This window comes from Salvia splendens, unplaced genomic scaffold (genome assembly GCF_004379255.2).
Source record: "Salvia splendens isolate huo1 unplaced genomic scaffold, SspV2 ctg973, whole genome shotgun sequence".
NCBI lineage: Eukaryota > Viridiplantae > Streptophyta > Magnoliopsida > Lamiales > Lamiaceae > Salvia > Salvia splendens.
In genome coordinates, this window is record NW_024599664.1 from 205662 (window position 1) to 224094 (window position 18433).

An 18433-nucleotide genomic window follows, 5' to 3' on the forward strand; every position below is an offset into this window, starting at 1 on the left:
TCTTAAATGGATATTGAGGTACATGAAGTCAACTAAGGACTGGGGGGTTGTGTTCAATGGCTGGGAAGGTGGATCTGAGGAGGTTGTGCAGGGGTATTGTGATGCAGACTATGCTGCAAATCTGGACACCAGAAAGTCTCAAACAGGTTATTTGTTCACCATGTTTGGAACTGTGATCAGTTGGAAATCAGGTCTGCAGAGTGTAGTTGCTCTCTCAACTACAGAATCAGAGTATATAGCTCTCACTGCAGCTGTACAGGAGAGCTTTTGGATCCAGGGAGTGATTTCTGATTTTGGTTTTGACCAAGAAACAATGGTGATTCATTGTGACAGCAGCTCAGCTATATGCTTGGCTAAACATCCGGGTTTCCATGAAAGGAGCAAGCATATAGACATAAAGTTGCACTTTATTAGAGATGAGATTGAAAGGGGAAGGGTGAAGGTGGTTAAGATTAACACCTTGCACAATCCGGCAGATATGCTAACTAAATCTCTAAGTAGAGACAAGTTTGATCATTGCAAGAAGTTGATCAATGTTTGTGCGAGAACTGAGATGAGCCCTCAGGTGGAGAATTGTAATAATGGAGTGCACATTTCAGTTGGAAGAAGAAGAGAAGAAGAAGGAAGCTCGGCTTTGAGCTCGGCTTTGAGTTCGGCTTTGAGCCGAGAAGACAGTTGGTCTTGAGCCGAGAAGCAAAGGAGTTCGGTTTGTGTACCGAGAAAGGAGTTCGGTTTGTGAACCGAGAAGGGAGCTCGGTTGTGAGCCGAAAAGAAAGTTCGGTCTTGAGTCAAGAATAGAGTTCGTCTTGAGCCGAGAAAGAAGAAGCAACAGTTCGGTCTTGAACCGAGAAGGAAGTTCGGCCTAGAGAAACTAGCCGTTGGAGCAGCAGTTAGTTAGCCGAGATGTAGCGGTTATTCTTCTTGCTTTCTTGATTCTTCTTGTAGTTAGTTAGTAGCAGTTGCTACTTGATTGTAGAGCTTTAAATAGCTCAAAACTATGTACGTAGTGAGTAGTGAAAATCAATAAAGAGTTTTCAAGTTTTCTCTCCAAGATTACCATCTTCGATACTCTAAGTGTGAGTGTGTGTTCTTCTGCATTGTGAGTTATCATACAACTGTGAGTGTGTGTGTGATTCACCTGAGTGTGTGAAAGTCTTGTGCGTATTGAATCCCAACAAATTGAAATAACAAATCAAATCAAAAAATCCGTCCAATTTTGAAGCTTCAAGTTACTGTTATTATTTGACACATCCCAAATTCAAATATGCCATTGAATATGTGCCGCATGCATGGAAATCAAGTTATAGGTTAAAGTTTAAACAATGTAGCGATTTTTTGGTATTCAATATTATAAATTGCCAAAAGTCGTTAATATTTCTTCCATGTCACATAAAAGCCATGTTTGGTTTGTGGTTCGCCTCCTGCTCCACCACCGTCACGATCTTCGGCCGCATCGCCTTGATCGAATTCAGAACATTCTCAAGCGTGCCGGGCCGGGCCAGCAGCTGATGCAGCTCGAAAACGGAATTCACTGCCACCGTCTCCTCATCATCGCCCGCCCTAATTTCCAGCATCTCCGCATCGAGATCGGCCAACAAATTCGTCACAAATCCACGGAATTCACTGCTACCTGCTCCTCCACCTCCTTCGTAGAGAGAGAGTAGGCATGAATGTGGTGTGTATGTCAAAATATGGAACAATGTATTTCCCAAAATACCTCCATATAATTTTTATTAATAGAAAATGAATACTCAATTTAGTCATTAGATTAAGATAACGAGTGGCTGAGATTTATTCTCCAGTTATACACTTATCATTAGTTATACTTTGATCATCTATATATATATATATCGTGTGTTTGGTTCATGAAATTCAATTTCACAACTTAATTTAAGATAATTAATTATAACTAATACATTCCAATTTAAATAATTTCTTAACTTAATTTTAAATTATATCTTTATATTACTTAATCTAAAAAATCAAAATACTACTACTTATTTTTTAAGTACTAAAATTATGCAGATGAAATAAATTTGAAAAAAAGGAAGAAGTGGAAAAGAAAAGATGGAGAAGGGGAGTGTATATGAAAATGTGTGGGATGTGACGCGTGTCCGTTATCCAGCTGTATACCATTCCTATTTCAACCGTTTCTTTCCTTTACCATATATATATATAGATAAACCCAAGCCCAAACCCAAACCCAAACCCACACTATAGAAAAAATCAAAAAATGGCTAACCTCAACAAAACGGCATGGATCGGATCAAGGGTCCATGGAGCCCCGAAGAGGACTACCTCCTCCAGCGCCTCGTCCAGAAGCACGGCCCCCGGAACTGGTCCATGATCAGCAAATCCATCCCCGGCCGCTCCGGCAAGAGCTGCCGCCTCCGCTGGTGCAACCAGATCTCCCCCCAGGTCGAGCACCGCGCTTTCACCCCCGACGAGGACGACACCATCATCCGCGCCCGCGCCCACGCCCGCTTCGGCAACAAGTGGGCCACCATCGCCCGCCTCCTCTCCGGCCGCACCGACAACGCCATCAAAAACCACTGGAATTCAACTCTCAAGCGCAAATCCTCCTCCTTTGCCTCCGACGACTCTCCTCCCTTGAAGAGATCCGCCAGCGCCGGCTCCGCCCCCGCCGATTTCCCCCCGCCCAGCCCCTCCGCCTCCGATTCGGTTTCTACGCACACCAGCTTCCTCCCCGATACGCCCACTGGTCTTACCCTCTCACTCCCCGGAATCGATCAAAGCACCGATTCACATTCTAATTCCCCCAAAATTAACCCTAATTCTATCCAATTGGCGCCGATTCAGCGGCAAACGGAGGCTAATTCGGTGAATTTCACCACGGAATTGATGGGGGTGATGCAGGAGATGATTAGGGCGGAGGTGAGGAATTACATGGTTGGATTGGAGGAGCAGCGGCGGCGAATTGAGGAGCTGGAGAAGCAGCATAATCGGCTTTTTCTTCATCACCAGCAGCAGAAGCAGTTTCAGTTTCAGTTTCAGGAGATGTGTATGAATATGAATGTGAATGAGGGGTTTAGGAATGCGGCGGCGGCGATCGGAATCAGCAGAGTTGATTGATTTGATTGAATTGGATTGGTTTGTGTTTGTTTTTTAGCGATGGGGGAATCGGAGAGAGAAGAAGGAAACGTTCTACGTTTTCTGAATTTTAGATTTCGGAAAAAAATGGCCAAAATATTAAATAATTTTTGGTTATTATACAGTGGAATGAATGTCATCTAAAAACAGAAAATTACAGCTTGAAAAAAGAAAAACGAAAATTAAGTAAATAACTTTGTCCTATTCACTCTTTCTTTGAATTAACTGGGTAATAATTTTATGTTTATATGACACATCAAAAAATATTAAAGTAGAGAGATACTTGGAATTTGTTTTTGACGGAGTGAAAATGCATTTTTATATTTAGTGCAGGCAGCAGAGGGAGTGGGGACACTGTTTTCACTTCAACAGAAAATTATGATAAAAGAAATACAAAAGTAAACGCACTGTGGCCATAAAATTAGAGGCTTCAACTGAAGTGGGAAATATATTTATCTCTTTTAATATTTAATCTTCAACTGCGATTCATGGCATTTTGGGAACAAAACAAAAGAGGCCTTTTAGGAATGAGATATCACAAAGATCTTGTTGTCACATACTATTATTTATTTGAATTTGTCACATACTATTATTTATTTGAACCATTCCTTTCAAAGGAGCGTCTCAAGTTTAAGTTGACCTAAAAAACAGAAAGCTTCAACCAAAAAAGATTAAATGAAGCAATGATCATTGGAGAAACATATCTAAACTCATGCTTTATGTTGCGTTGGGCTACCAAATCTATCATTTTACCAGCTTAATTTATTTGTACCTGCTTAGGGTTCAAGCCTATAATATATTGACAGCTTGAGATTAAAATTACAGTGAAACAAACCAATGGTGCATCTACAAGAGAGTTGGCTGGATGGTTCCATGATCAAAGTTGAAGCGTAGGAGCGATTTGAATTTATGAATAAGTTGGAGAAGATCATGCTTCCACGACCACGTTGGGGCATTCAGGGCTCGGATGGAATTAAGGCACACCAGTAGAGTCCCACCTTCATGGAGGAGGACCTGCAAATATCAATGTTAACACAAACTCAATTTCATGTGTGGTTCGGGGAGAGGTGAAAAAGATTCATGGCAGTCTCCTATTACGAAATTGAATCACAGTTTCCACATATAACATATTCATGATTCAAATCCCCTGTTCATCTGCCATGTTGAAATTTTGAACTCTACTCTAAAGGTTTTCGATGGAAGGTATTGCTTGCAAGATGGAAGAGCCGAAAATTACTAACGAATGTTTCCAAGATCGTCAGCCTTGGCATTTCAAAATTGCCACTTTGAAGACTACCAGAGAAGATATACCTAACGAAAGTACTTACATGCATCCAAAATTGGAAATGAGGCAATAGCTGGAAAACTAAATTATTAGTACTTAGAAACTTACTGTTAGCCAAAGTGGTATAAAACCTAAAACTGATGTAAGAGAGGCCAAAAAGATGCTAGACAACGCAAGGGCAACATTCTGTTTAACCTGCATGTACGCAAAGCATGGACGTTATAAGAAAACTACGATACACAGAAGAAGATTCACTAAAAAGAAGGGAAAAAACGAAGGAATACCAAAGAAGTAGTTTGTCTAGATTTAGCTACGATGAATGGAACCCCAGAAATATTATCTTGTAGCAAAAGCACATCGGCAACAGCTATAGCAGTTGCACTTGCGCGCTCTGCTAGGACAATGCCCACAGTGGCAGCTGCCAAGGCAGGTGCATCATTAATACCATCTCCTACCATAATAAGCCCCCCACCTGCAAAAGAATTTTTCAATATCCAGTAAGGATTGATCACCTCTCTAGGTGGACTCACGGCAATATTAGTCATTTTTTGATGAGGTTAGAGCAGATCCTCCGAGATTAAACCCTCCAGCATATAAACAACAGTTAAGTACCCATACTGGATTCTCGTAAGAGTGCTGATAGTAAATACCCGTATCTCTAGGAATTTTGTCACATGATAGAGCTTGTCCTCCGGCTTCAGGCTGCAGTGAAATTCTTTAATGCCCACAGCATCTGCCACCCTCCGTGCACTCAGCTCATGGTCACCAGTTAACATCATAACACGGAGATTTCCTTCATTTTGCAATGTGTTTATGACATCAAGAGAATCAGCTCGAGGGTTTATCTTCAAAATGAAACAAGGTCACCTGCACAAGACATAAAAGTGTAAGATACTATCTAATTCTTGATATTGACATTTTTGAGTATCAAATATTTCCCACAATAGACATGCATTTTAGCCTTATTATAAAATATTTACATACTGACATACTCATTTTCAAGATAATCTCTCCATATGCTATTACCATATGGAAAGCAAGATGCTATATAGAAGAGTGCATAATCAATATCTAATGTATTTACAGAGCATATCCTTCAATAACACTTCGAATAATAGACAAAAAACAAACACATAGGTTGGAATCTAGAACTGTTTTGAGTTTAACTTGAGTCCAGTAGATTTACAAAAATGATGAAGATTCACAACCTTGTTATTCACTGACAGAGCAGCACGAACAAAGTCACCTCCATAAGAAGAAGTGTTAACTGCCTCCTTAACTTTTCTTGATTCATCATTTGATGTAAAAAGAGAAGTAATGTACTCAACAGAACCTATTGAAGCTTTCAATGGTTTACCACCTTCAAACCCTGGCTATAACAAGCAAAATAACTGTAGAATCAGGAATAGCAAAGTAATGTTTGGAGTAAGCAAAAGCCCTGAACTAGGGAACTCCATTGATTCAGTCCTAGTTCAAAAGGCACCAACTAGCACAATCAAATTAGCATCGTTTTTTTATGTTACTAGTGAAGACATTCTTCTTATTGACTATCAGGAAACTAGCAGTAGCAGCCAATAAAGAAGGTAATATTTATCAGTATCCTAGAACTAAATAAAGTGAATAATGGCTATATGAAAGAATAACAGTGTATTACTGTATTACCATAATCATTATGCGTAAAGCCGATTGGATTAAAATAACTAGAGTAGTTGAGCTAGATAGCATCTCAAGGTTGTCTAGTACACTTGTATTCAGTACCTCAGCGCTAGAAATTGTTGCAAAAAGACCTCTTCCTGGTAAATTCTCAAATCTTTCTACAGAGACTGGAGGGAGATCCTTCCCAACACTATGATCCACAACAGCTCTGCACCACAAAAGAATGAACCGTGGACCGGCGGTTCAAAATCGGCGGTTCGGCGGTTTGAACCGCCGGTTCAACCGAATTTTTTTTAAAAAAATAAATTTATAAAAATTGATTTTTATATTTAAAATCAATTTTTACAAACAAATGAATACAAGAAATTCGTAATAGCCCATATATATTTGATGGGCTTGCGAATTTATGAAACCATTCTTGATTGTTTCTCTTTTATAGAGACATCCTTGAATGTTTTATGTTCCACTTTCGATGTGGGACAAACTCATTCTTGGTTGTTACTCTACATCCTTGAATGTTTTATGTTCCACTTTCGATGTGGGTGAAAATTATTTTTGGTTGTTTCTCTTTTATAGAGACATCCTTGAATGTTTTATGTTTCACTTTCGATGTGAGACAAAATCATTCTTAGTTGTTTCTCTTTTACAGAGACATCTTTGAATGTTTTATGTTTCACTTTCGATGTGGGACAAAATATGTTGAAGTATTTTCTTTTATAATTACATGTTTAGAGCATTCATTCATCTTTTTCTAATGTGGGATATAAAACTTTCTTTTGTCTTCTACTTTTCTTCATGTTTTGTATGATATATATAAATAAAATTATTATTCAAATATATTTTTGATTGATAAAAATAAAGAATTATTGAGAAATATGATTTGTATATAGAAAATATTTATTTGTATAATAATTATTGTTAGGTTTATACAATTTGTATAAGAATTAGTTTATACAATTTGTATAAGAATTATTCTTTCAATGTGTATAATATTATTTATTAGTTAGCATATACATAAATTTATAAACATAAGCAAATAATTAATGATAAATAAAATATTAAGTAGTGTTTATTAATTTTTGTAAATAAAATATATTCATTATAAGTTGAAATACACTCTCTATAATTCAATACACTATAATTCAAGTAGTGTTTTCCCTATAATTCAATACACTCTCTTCCAATTTAAATGTTCAAGTCCAATACTAAGTATTGATATTTTAAAAATCAAAAGGTTTAACTTTAAGGAGTGTTTATTAATTTTTGTAAATAAAATATATTCATTATAATTTGTAATTTTTAGTCTTATTCAAATTTATTATCAATAAAATTTGTAATTTTCACCGCGTGGCGCTGGGCGGTGCGCTGGGCGGTGCGCTGGGCGATCCGCTCGGCGCTATTGCAGCGCCCGGATCGCCCAGCGCACCGCCTAGCGCGAAATTTAATTTTTTTTTCTGAAACACTATATATACGCGCTTTGCTCGTCATTTTCATTCGCACCACTTGTTTTAACGAGTACTCTCTCTATCTTAATTTCTGTACAAGAGCAACAACGCGAAATGAGTAACGCTGGTGGTGGTAGTGGTGGTAGCGGAAGGGATGCTGAGGAGTACGAACGTCGAATGGCCGAAGCGTTGGATGCCTATACGACCAACGCGATAAACCAATGGATGGAAAGGGCCTTGCAGCCGGCGATACCTCGACCTCCCCCCAGTGGTCCACCGCCGCAGTGTGATTGATCGGGATCACGTAGCTGCATATCAGCGCCTATACGAAGACTACTTCGCACAGGAGCCTCGGTTCAACGCCAACCTTTTCAGGCGTCGTTTTAGGATGAACAGGGACCTGTTTATGCGTATTGTCAACGCATTGGAGTCTCGATATTTGTATTTCCGCTTCAGGCACGATGCGGCTGGCAGACCCGGCCACACACCTATTCAAAAGTGCACTGCGGCTATCCGGCAGTTGGCCTACGGAGGCGCGGCAGACATGTGGGACGAGTATCTCCACATCGGTGAGACGACTGCCCTGCAATATCTGAAGAATTTCTGTCTGGGAGTGATAGAAGTATTCGGTGATCAGTATCTCCGAACGCCTACCCCCGAAGACTGCCAAGATCTGTTGCGGATGCACGGGAGTCAGCATGGGTTCCCGGGTATGTTAGGCAGCATAGATTGTATGCATTGGGACTGGAAGAACTGTCCCGCAGCCTGGAATGGGTTCTACACGTCCGGCTACAAGGGAAAGAATCCCACGATGATCCTGGAGGCCGTAGCTGATTACCGGCTTTGGATTTGGCACGCGTATTTTAGGATAGCTGGTTCGAACAACGACCTCAACGTCCTCAACTCGTCGCCATCAGTTTTGTCGCCAACAGCAACCAACATGATATGGGCTACTACTTGGCGGATGGGATATACCCTAGGTGGCCCGTCTTTGTGAAGACGATCCGATGCCCAGGAGATGAGAAGAAGGCCTACTTTGCGGCAATGCAGGAGTCGGCGCGCAAGGACGTGGAGCGCGCATTTGGTGTGCTCCAGTCTCGATGGGCGGCAATTAAGGGTCCAACGCGTTTGTGGAATGTCCAATGCATTGCTGATATATTGTACGCCTGTATTATCATGCACAACATGATTGTCGAAGATGAAGGTGGCGAACTGACCAATTGGGTCAACGACGATAATGAAGCCGGTCCAAGCCACGGCGTGGCCGCCCCCAACGTACGGAGTGAGGTACCTCACGATGAAGCCGGCCTCCTACAAGCACATGCCGACATGCGCCAAACGACGGCTCATATTCGACTCCAAAAGGATTTAATTGAAGAGTTATGGGCGCGGAGGATTGACCGCCGTTAATTTTTTTTAATTATGTAATTTTTTTTAATTAATGTACTTTTTAAATTTTATTAATATTAGTGAATTTTCTTGTTTTTGTGTCGTAAATTTAATTCCGTATATTGTGTGATAGTTAATTATTTCATTTTGTATATATTTGTTAATAGTGATGTGGATATTATGTGGCTAGGCTATGGCTGGACTATTTGCTTGTTTTGATGATGTGGCAGGAGGATTTTTAGTGCTGATGATGTGGCAGTGGCTAGGCTATGGCTGGGCTATTGCTGGGCTATTCGTATTGTGGATGGTCTAAATATAAGTGTATAAATGATTGCATACATGAATATATGAAGATGGAGTACACGCTACTTTTGTTTACACATAGAAGTATGTGTAAAAGTGATGAGCTACACCCTTCAAAAAAGGAAATGTTAGGAGCCTAAGGTACACATGGAAAGCTACCTTTCACAAGTAGAGTACTTGACCTAACCTATTTGAGGACTTAGATAAAAAAGAATACAAATCTACTGTGCAAAAGCTACTATACATTAGTAGCTATTAGTAGCTAGAAAGATTAAAATGACAACACTAGATTCTAATTCATTATGGAAATCTTCTCCAACTCGATCCTTGCTCCCCACTCCACAAAAGACCAAGTTGAAACCTTAGTAAAGCCCCTTTTTCATCTGCCACATCAAGCCAAAAGAGGTTAGGATACCTCCACCAAGGAAATCAAACAAAATCAGCTATTAAATTGGGTACAGGGGCTGTTGCAAAAGGGACAAAATGCATGACCAAGACTTTCACAAATTTGGAATAGAAATAGAGAGAGAGACTACAGAAGTTCATCTTGATGCACAAAATAGGAAGATGAATGAGCTGTTAGGGACAACCTCGGTTACTCCCAATTTCACCAAAGTGGAAATGGTGACAAGTGAAGCAAGAAAGATGCTTATCTTCAAACCCAAATGAGAAGAATCATATTCTCCCAAATCACAAATGAGATCAGCAATGATAGCTTTTCCAAGACTTGCACAAAATAGGAAGGAAGCCTATTTAACAATATGAGACCTTTAGCTCAGAGTAGCAAGTTATACTCCCCAAAACCTGCCACAAAAGATAGGGAAATTGGAATCAGCCCTCACTAGCCAAGGACTCGGCTATAAATACCACCCATCACCACCCTCTTCCTCCCACTTCTCGACTCCCAAAGGTTCAAGGAACAAAGGAGCAGCAAGGGAGGAAGGAGAGGCAGCGAGATAGGAGCATACCCCGCAACCGAATGGAATCACCGAGCAAGGTAATCCCCACAACACGATAGAACCTCAGAGACTCAAGAACTTAGAATCATAAGAAGCATGATCACGTAGGAAATAATAGCAATAGGATCAATGAAGAATCAGTGCCAAACTGTATCAAGGCAGTAGCAAAATGTGTAATTCAAGCATCAAGCAGTTAAGGACCCCAACATAGCCAATACACTGACCTTCCAAACTCTTGGATCTTGAAACATTTAGACAAGTTGTAAAATAAGGCATTGAGCAAAGAACTTAGCTTTTTGGTTGACGACGGAGACAGCAGAACGCGTACCAGCGCTGGGCGGAGGGGACACAGGCGAGGACTCCGCGTGTCCCACGATGCCGCGGCTGAGAACGGGAGAAGGTGGTGACGCCTCCACCCCTGTTGAAACATGAATTCAGGGAGAAGGAGATACCGATGGTATTAAAAGAAAGGTGGAGGAATGATGGGCTAGTAGTGTATGCCTTGGTGAATTGGGATTAAGAATCGGACCACTTATTTTAATGGTTTTGGGCCAAGAAATCCTAATTAAAAATTTGGAGAATTGAGTTTGGAAATGGGAAATGTGTTGCTATGCTATTTTGGATTAAAGAAATCAACTCAAGAATGGGTTGGTATGGATTGGTAGACCGATTCTATTAAGGAGCTGGACTGCCTCACTAAATTATTAGATTGGGCCCAAATTTATTTGTTGAGCTTGGAAATTAGTTTTTGTTTGGATGGAATTAATTTAAGAAATTGAGCTTGGAGCTTAATTAATTAATTCCCGGATAATTTATTAAGGTATCAAGGATGGAAAATGGTGAAGTTGGAGACTCGAAGGGCCGATCGGAGTCGCCCCGCGACGACATGGGCGGCCTTAAGAAAATTCAAAGAAAAGATTTAGAAAATGATTTTCCATGAATCCATACTTTATTAAATAAGTGCACAAGTGGTTATTTTTTCGAGAAAATAGAATTTTCCCGAAATTTGTAAAGTGAATAATCAAATCCCGAGAAGTAGTGAAGCCCGAGGTAGGATTAAGAAAATCCTATAAGCCGAGACTAAGATATATGTGTTATCCAATAGGATGCAAGCATTCTTTTCTCAAGAAAAATATTTCAAGTACTGATTGAGCGTGTTACGTTGTTTTTGTTAAAAAGGCTATTTTTAGCTCGGAGGCAAAGTAAGGCCGACGCGAGAATTTTAATTGAAGAGTAAACGTATCAGGTGGACTTTCTTTTAATATCTAGCGCATTAGTGTGGATATAAATCAAATACTTGTGAAATTATGAATTATCATCTTTTCTCAAAATGGAGCTGTGATTCTTTTCAAGTTGTTGTCATGCCAAAAATGTTTGTTTCGATGATGTCTATCGGTGCGGCTAAGTGCCTCTTTTGTTTTGGTAACCCCAAAACATAAATCAAATTCGGGTCTGAGAGTTGGTAAAATCCCAACACATATTTGTGTACACGTTGAAAGTCGTGAGCCATCGAGACGGTTGGCCGGTTCTGTGTCCGTCGAAGGTGGCCACCTTCCCGGCACGATGGAATGCAATGATGGAAGACCGTGGGGGTGGCCACCTCCCCGGCGCTTGAATGTTTATATATGGAAAATTATGAATGATGAAAGAACTCAGTCTGCAGACGAACTTTTAGCTCACAAAAAAATTTAGTAAGCTTTTAAGAAAACCCCCATGTGTTACTGTGATGGATGACAACTGTATATATGATGTATGTTTTGATTTTCGGCATGTGACCACTGAGTACTCTTGTACTCAGCCCTGCATGTATTTATAAATGTGTAGATTAAGCAATGGGCGGAGGTGTGTTGATCAGAGTCGATGCTACTTAAGTAAATAAGTGTGGATCTCTCGACGCTTCGTGTCTTCATACGCGAAGTCATTCTGTGGACTTTTTCCGTTGGAGTTTGTTAAGAGAGAATAGTGACTCTCATCATCGAAACTCTGATTCATTTTGATGAAACTATTGTTATTTAAATCCATGTAATCGAATACTTGGATCATATCTTATGATATTGTTTGACTTTTCAATGTGCAAGTTCTATTCCCATTTTTCCCTATTTCTTTAAATCCTTTTATTAGTCGCGGTTTACCCGATTTTGCTATCCTTAGCAAAGTGCGGTCGTAATATTAAATTTATTAATTTTATTGAAAGAAAAATAGAATAAATGATATTTCGAAATGAAAAACGACCCAATTACTGTGATGAGTGAGAATAATTTTAGTAATTGGAAATAACTAAGTCAGTAACGTAGAACATATTCACAATAGTAACTTTATCTCCAGTTTCCCCCTGCCACATCATTAGCCTATCTCATAGCTCATCTTCAATCCATCGGAGAGCATTCACAATATGGAGCACCGATCGGCACCTATTGTGCGCTGATCCGGCATCAACCTCTCGTCCTTCCGCTTTTTTATCACCTATAATATACCATACTCCCATTTTATTTCTTCATACCCAATTTTCTTTCTTCTTTTTTTCACACCTAATTTTTTTAGCAAATTATTTAGACAAATTCTATTCGCGCAATTATCATATGTATCATGTTCATAATTTAAATTAAAACATGCTTTTGATTAATTGAAACCTAAAACATACTTTTCTACGGAGATAAAATTATACCTTCTTAATTCTCCAAAGAATCGTAGATGGCTCGCTACTTATCCACGTGATGATCTTCAATACTCAACCACAATTCTTCTAACTAACTAGTTCTCAAACTGTATTCCGATAGCAGTGTAGGTTGATCTTATTAGGATACTAAGACTTAAATAAAGAAGACAAAACTCCCACAAAAAGCAGAAAAATGAGCAAATTTTGACTCCTTCTACAAAGAGGGGGGCAAAAATTTCAGTGTAAAATGAATTATTTTCCTGTCTCTCCTTTATTTTCCTGTTTATATTAAGTTCCATATTGGGCCCAGTCAGGGATATATGTAGGTTTGGATGTGGCCTCCCCAATTAACTTTTCTAATTAAATTGAACCCACAATTTAATACAACCTTATTTGGAAAATTATTATCAGCCACTACAGTAATAATATTGCACTACCCATCCAAATCCGAAATTACAAGTAATCTGGGTTACTTCATTTTAAAAGTTTATTTCCCGCGCTTAAGATATAAATGTCCATCAATTAATTAATATCTGCTATGGACGTAATTAATTAACATCTTTTAAATTTCAAAAGTGAACTCAACAAGAACACTTATCTATTATTCATTGAATAATTAAATTCCAACTACCTAAGTTCCAAATAATAAAACCTTGTTTCGAGCTCCTCTTGAGGTAGTTATCAAACCAAAATCACTAGGCGCACGTTCCAATACAATAGCAATACTATCACCCTAGATATTAATCACAATTACCTAATATATTAGGATTATTGGGTTGCGAAAAACTCGCACCATTTGATAAATCAAAGTAATGCATAATCAATAACGTATGCTCAATGCTGAATATATTGGTTAAGAAATGATTATTTATCAAGCCCTTGTCTTTCAGGAGATAGCATAAAGGTATGTCTTGTTGTTAGATCTGTTTGGTGCTATACCATACATGTAAATCTAATACTCCATCCGTCCCTGTATATTAGATGCATTTCATTTTAAGCATTCATTTTGAAAAAAAATGATACTCCCTTCGTCACATAATAGATGGCATACTTGAGAATTAACACAAGATTTTAGGTGGTGTTGTTTTGTGTGTTAGGTGGAGAGAGAAAATAGTATATTATATTAATGTGAGGGGAGCTTTTTCTAAAAAATTAAATGTGACATCTTGTGTGGGACAAACTAAAAAGGAAAGTGTGACATCTATTACGCGACGGAGGGAGTAATAAATACTTGAAATGGAGAGATAGTAAAGTGAAAGAGAGAATAATATGAATAAGAGTTTTCTCTATATTATGCTCTGTCTAAGTTTACTTTTTTCTACTTTAATTATTTATTACTCTCTCCGTCCCAGATTCAATTTTTCTATTTCGGTCCGTCCCACGTAGTTTGTCCCATTTCACTGTTTACTATTTTTGGTAGTTGACCCAATTCCACTAACTCATTCTTACTTACATTCTATTATAAAACTAATATATAAAAGTAGGACACACATTACATTAACTTTTTTAACTCACTTTTCATTACATTTCTTAAAACCTGTATCCGGTCAAAGTGAGACAAACTATCTCAAACGAAGGGAATATCATTTTTTCAAAACGAAGATTAAAAATGAAATGCCTCTACTGCAAAGGGACATAAGGAGTACTTTTTTTACATATACACTCGCCAAAATGCATTAAAATGGCATTTTTGTGAAGTTTCCACAACTGTTCCATTATACATGTATAATGATACATTAGCCTTATTTAACGAAAAAAGATTCCATACAACTTAAGAGAAATTTAAGATTGTTATTTGATTGGATTACAATACACTAGAATCACATGGTGCAACCACACATTTCATATTTTAATTTGAAATATTCTGGAAATTATAAAAACATGTATTCCCTCCGTCCGCATTAGGAGTCCCATTTTTTGGTGGCACGAATTTTAAGAAATGTTAAGAAATATGAGTGAAAAAAAGTTAGTGGAATATGAGTCTCGCTTGTATATATTAGTTTTAAATGAAATGTGAGTGTAATGAGTTAGTGGAATATGAGACTCTATTACCATTTATGGTAAAAGTGAATCGAGGCTCCTATTCGCGGACGAACTAAAATGAAAAAAATGAGAATACTATTCGCGGACGAAGGAAGTATAATATTGTATTATGTTCGAATATACACATATGTGATGTGATCAAATGCAAATTCTAAATATTGTACAAACTCTAAACTATGATTTGGACCATTAGAAAATGTCAACAGATAATAAAATAGTAACAATAAAAAAGTCAACTCAGTGTCAACGGTTGATGCTGTGTTGACAGTGTGTTGACATTTTCTGTTGCTGATATTTTATCATATGTTGACATTTTTTTAACGGTTCAGATCATAATTTGAAGTTTGTAAAATATTTAGAGTTTGCATTTTATCACTACACATAAATAGTATAAAGTACCGTAAACCTTGAAAGGGAAAAATAAATTGGTTCAATACCTAATATTAATAGCATTATCATAGAAATTTATACTTCTACTATTTACCTTTTCATCTTTAAACTTAAATGACTTGGTAAAAATAGAAATAAATGGAAACAAAACTAAACACGTTCCATCCACACACTTGTACTCTAAAATTGCTGGCCGATTTTCTCTATCATCCGCGCATCTTACGGATCTTCCATCTACTTTTGATTCTTAGCTTTTGTTGTTCCTTTCCCCCACAACTCAACATTGGTTTTCCTCTGAACCTAGCATCTCATTACATTTGTTGGGGGTTGTGAGTTTTGTTGCCTTTTTACGAGTGGTGTATTTGTTTTAATTTGTGTTTGTCCTGTTGAATATAGGTAGAGAGAAGTTATGGCGTTGAAAGAAGCAATGGAGGAATGGCATATTGATGATTCTAAACCCGTAAATGGTTGTGAAGATGTTGATAAATTTCCAAATGATCCTTTCGGGATGGAGTTCCGTATGGACAGAGACGAGTCGTATGGTGGTGCAAATATGATAATCTTCGTTCTTCAAAATATTGATTTTGGTTTAAGGGAACTACTTTCGATTGAAAGGGTCTGCAGATCGTTGCGTGATGCTGTCCAAAAAGATCCATATCTTTGGAGAAGGATCTTTATTCCCGAACCGATTAGCAATAGAATAAGCAATGAGGATCTTTTGCGATTGACAGACAGGGCAAAGGGTAAGCTTCGCAAGTTGACCCTAATCACATGTTGTAATAACATCACGGATGGCGTCAAGCAAGTGCTTGAGAGAAATCTGGAGTTGACGGAAGAATATCACGATGTCACTATTTGTTATGGGATGTGCATGTAATAACTAGTGCGATTAAAACAAGTTTTTTACTTTTAGGGTTCCGTTTCCAGATCAGAATAAGTCTAAAAAAAGTAGTTTTGCTTTGATTTTTGACAGAATTTCACTTATTGATCTGATCACGTTCCTATATATTTACATATATTCATAAGCTAAATAGAGTTCAAAATCAAAACACTTGTAGTTCATTGGATATTATGATGTAACCGTTAGATTAATTACATGTGTCATCTAATAATGTAGATTATTAGTCAAATCATGTAACTTAGCTAATAATGTACTATTTTAGTACAAAAATGTAGCATTTTAGTCTAATAATGTAGTTCGACTAATAATGTAGCATCTTGGGCTAATAATGTAGCTTATCACAACCATCCAATCTAAGGGTCCAAGGGCTGAGATTTGCTTTGACTTTTGACCATAATGCGCCCCTATATATTGTTATCTCTCTCTAGTTGCTAACTACAACTTATTTAAGACCATAAGATTTTAGAAATCTAGTGGTCTAAAATTTGTCACGTGTAATTTTCATTTTTATTAATTAAATCGAAAAAGATAAAAAAAAACTATCAAATTGGGATTTTGGATGAAAATGTCTATATAGTGTTTTGAAAATATCAACACAATGCTTTGAGAATGTCAACAAGTTGCTTATGTCAATACATTGCTTTAAGAATGACATTCTACATGTATTATATTGACATATTTTATATACTATGTTGACATTTGTTGTTGTAAGAAAAAGTTGAAAATTTTTGAATTTTTTTTTCAAATTTTGATATCGGAACATAAGTAAGTGAGATATCGTTAGAATCCTTAAGAAATTATCTTTAATTTGATATATGTTGTGCGAAAAAATAATTTAAATCGAGAAAGTTATATGCGTTTTAAAGTTATGCGATATTTTTCAAAATTTAGTTACAACTAATTTGTTGTAAATTGACCTTAATACCCTTATTGACGTTTTTTGTTGATCGTATTGATATTTTGAGGCTGATGATCTAGGCCCTTGATTTGAATATCTACGGGTTATTATTTTATTGTAGTTAATAATTAAATATTGAGTTAGCAATATAACACTCCTCTCTCTCTCTCTCTATATATATATAAATATATATATATATATATATACTATATATATATATACACATACCTATAGGGCCATGATAAACTACAAACTACAAACTCTAATCCTATACACCCAATATAATGCATCAACTGTTTATGATTAGTACTCATTAGGGGCGAGCAAAAAAACCGGAAACCGAATATCCGAACCGAACCAAACCGAAATTTTGAAATTCGGTTCGGTTTTTTCGGTTTTTCGGTTCGGTTCGGTTTTAAAAATAAAAAAATTTCGGTTTTTTCGGTTCGGGCAAAGAAAAAACCGAAAAACCGAAAAACTGAATTATATATATATTCTATTAATTTAATATATTATATTATATATAATATATATATTCTTTTAATATATTCTACTATATAATATATATTATATGTATTATTAATTTTATATTATATATAAATATTTTATTAGTATATAAAATAAAATAAAATACACATATATAAATATATATTTATATTATATTTATTTTTTTTAGGTTTTTTGGTTTTTTTTCGGGTTTTTCGGTTTTGTTCGGGTTTTTCGGTTTTTAAGTTCGGTTTTCGATTTTTTGGGTTCGGTTCGGTTTGGATTTTGAACTAAATTCGGTTTTTTCGGTTTTGGCAAAAAACCGAACCAAAACCCGAATGCACACCCCTAGTACTCATCATAATGTCAACATTTCCGATAAATTTGTCACCAAGGGGTGTTATTGGGACTAAAAATACACGTTGATTTCATTAAAATTTGTTGAGATTACCTAATCCCCTTAATTGCGTCGCTTATAGTCATTCCCTCCACTATTCACGTTTCATCTCTCATGTTTCCTCTTCTCTTTCCATCCCATTCCAACTTTTCCTCTTCCCTCCGAAATCCAGCGACGATGCGTCTTTTCAGCTGCGGCGGAAACATCAAATCGGATTCAGTGTTGAAGTGAACCATCAAATGTGAGTTTTTCCGGCTAAAATCCTAGTTTTAAAACGTGGTGAATTTTTTTTTTCTCCTGGTTTTTTTGTGCTTTTCCTTCAAAAATCCTAGTTTTGGAAATGTATGATTTTAGAGTTGGTGTTGACATTGTTGACAATGTATGATTTTAGAGTTGGTGTTGACATTTTTTACCAATGAAAGGATCTTGGAGTTGTTGTTTACATTGTTGTTGACATTGTTGACATTGTTGACATCTGGTGTTGACATTATTGGGAATTATGATTTTAGAGTTG

The 18433-nt window shown here is 37.2% G+C and overlaps 1 protein-coding gene, 2 long non-coding RNA genes and 1 pseudogene across 3 annotated transcripts; 2 read left to right on the top strand and 2 right to left on the bottom strand.

The window, feature by feature from the left end:
* The first annotated feature begins 1693 nt into the window (after positions 1-1693).
* On the top strand, positions 1694-3318 carry LOC121791936 (transcription factor MYB73-like). Its single transcript, XM_042189743.1, has one exon. The coding sequence runs from the start codon at positions 2257-2259 to the stop codon at positions 3091-3093; it is 837 nt and encodes a 278-aa protein (XP_042045677.1). The 5' UTR covers positions 1694-2256; the 3' UTR covers positions 3094-3318.
* A 461-nt stretch (positions 3319-3779) lies between these two features.
* Positions 3780-6262, bottom strand: LOC121791941 (annotated as a pseudogene).
* Positions 6263-9202: 2940 nt separating this feature from the next.
* LOC121791937 lies at positions 9203-11108 on the bottom strand. Its single transcript, XR_006048781.1, has 2 exons — positions 9780-11108; positions 9203-9572 (listed from the first exon to the last, which is right to left on the bottom strand). It is a non-coding gene; the product is annotated as an uncharacterized LOC121791937 (long non-coding RNA).
* On the top strand, positions 10113-12220 carry LOC121791938. Its single transcript, XR_006048782.1, has 2 exons — positions 10113-10186; positions 11973-12220. It is a non-coding gene; the product is annotated as an uncharacterized LOC121791938 (long non-coding RNA).
* The last annotated feature ends 6213 nt before the right edge of the window (positions 12221-18433 follow it).

Bases quoted from the DNA above. Each gene is read 5' to 3' on its own strand.
- LOC121791936 (XM_042189743.1), top strand. From the start codon at position 2,257: ATGGATCGGATCAAGGGTCCATGGAGCCCCGAAGAGGACTACCTCCTC.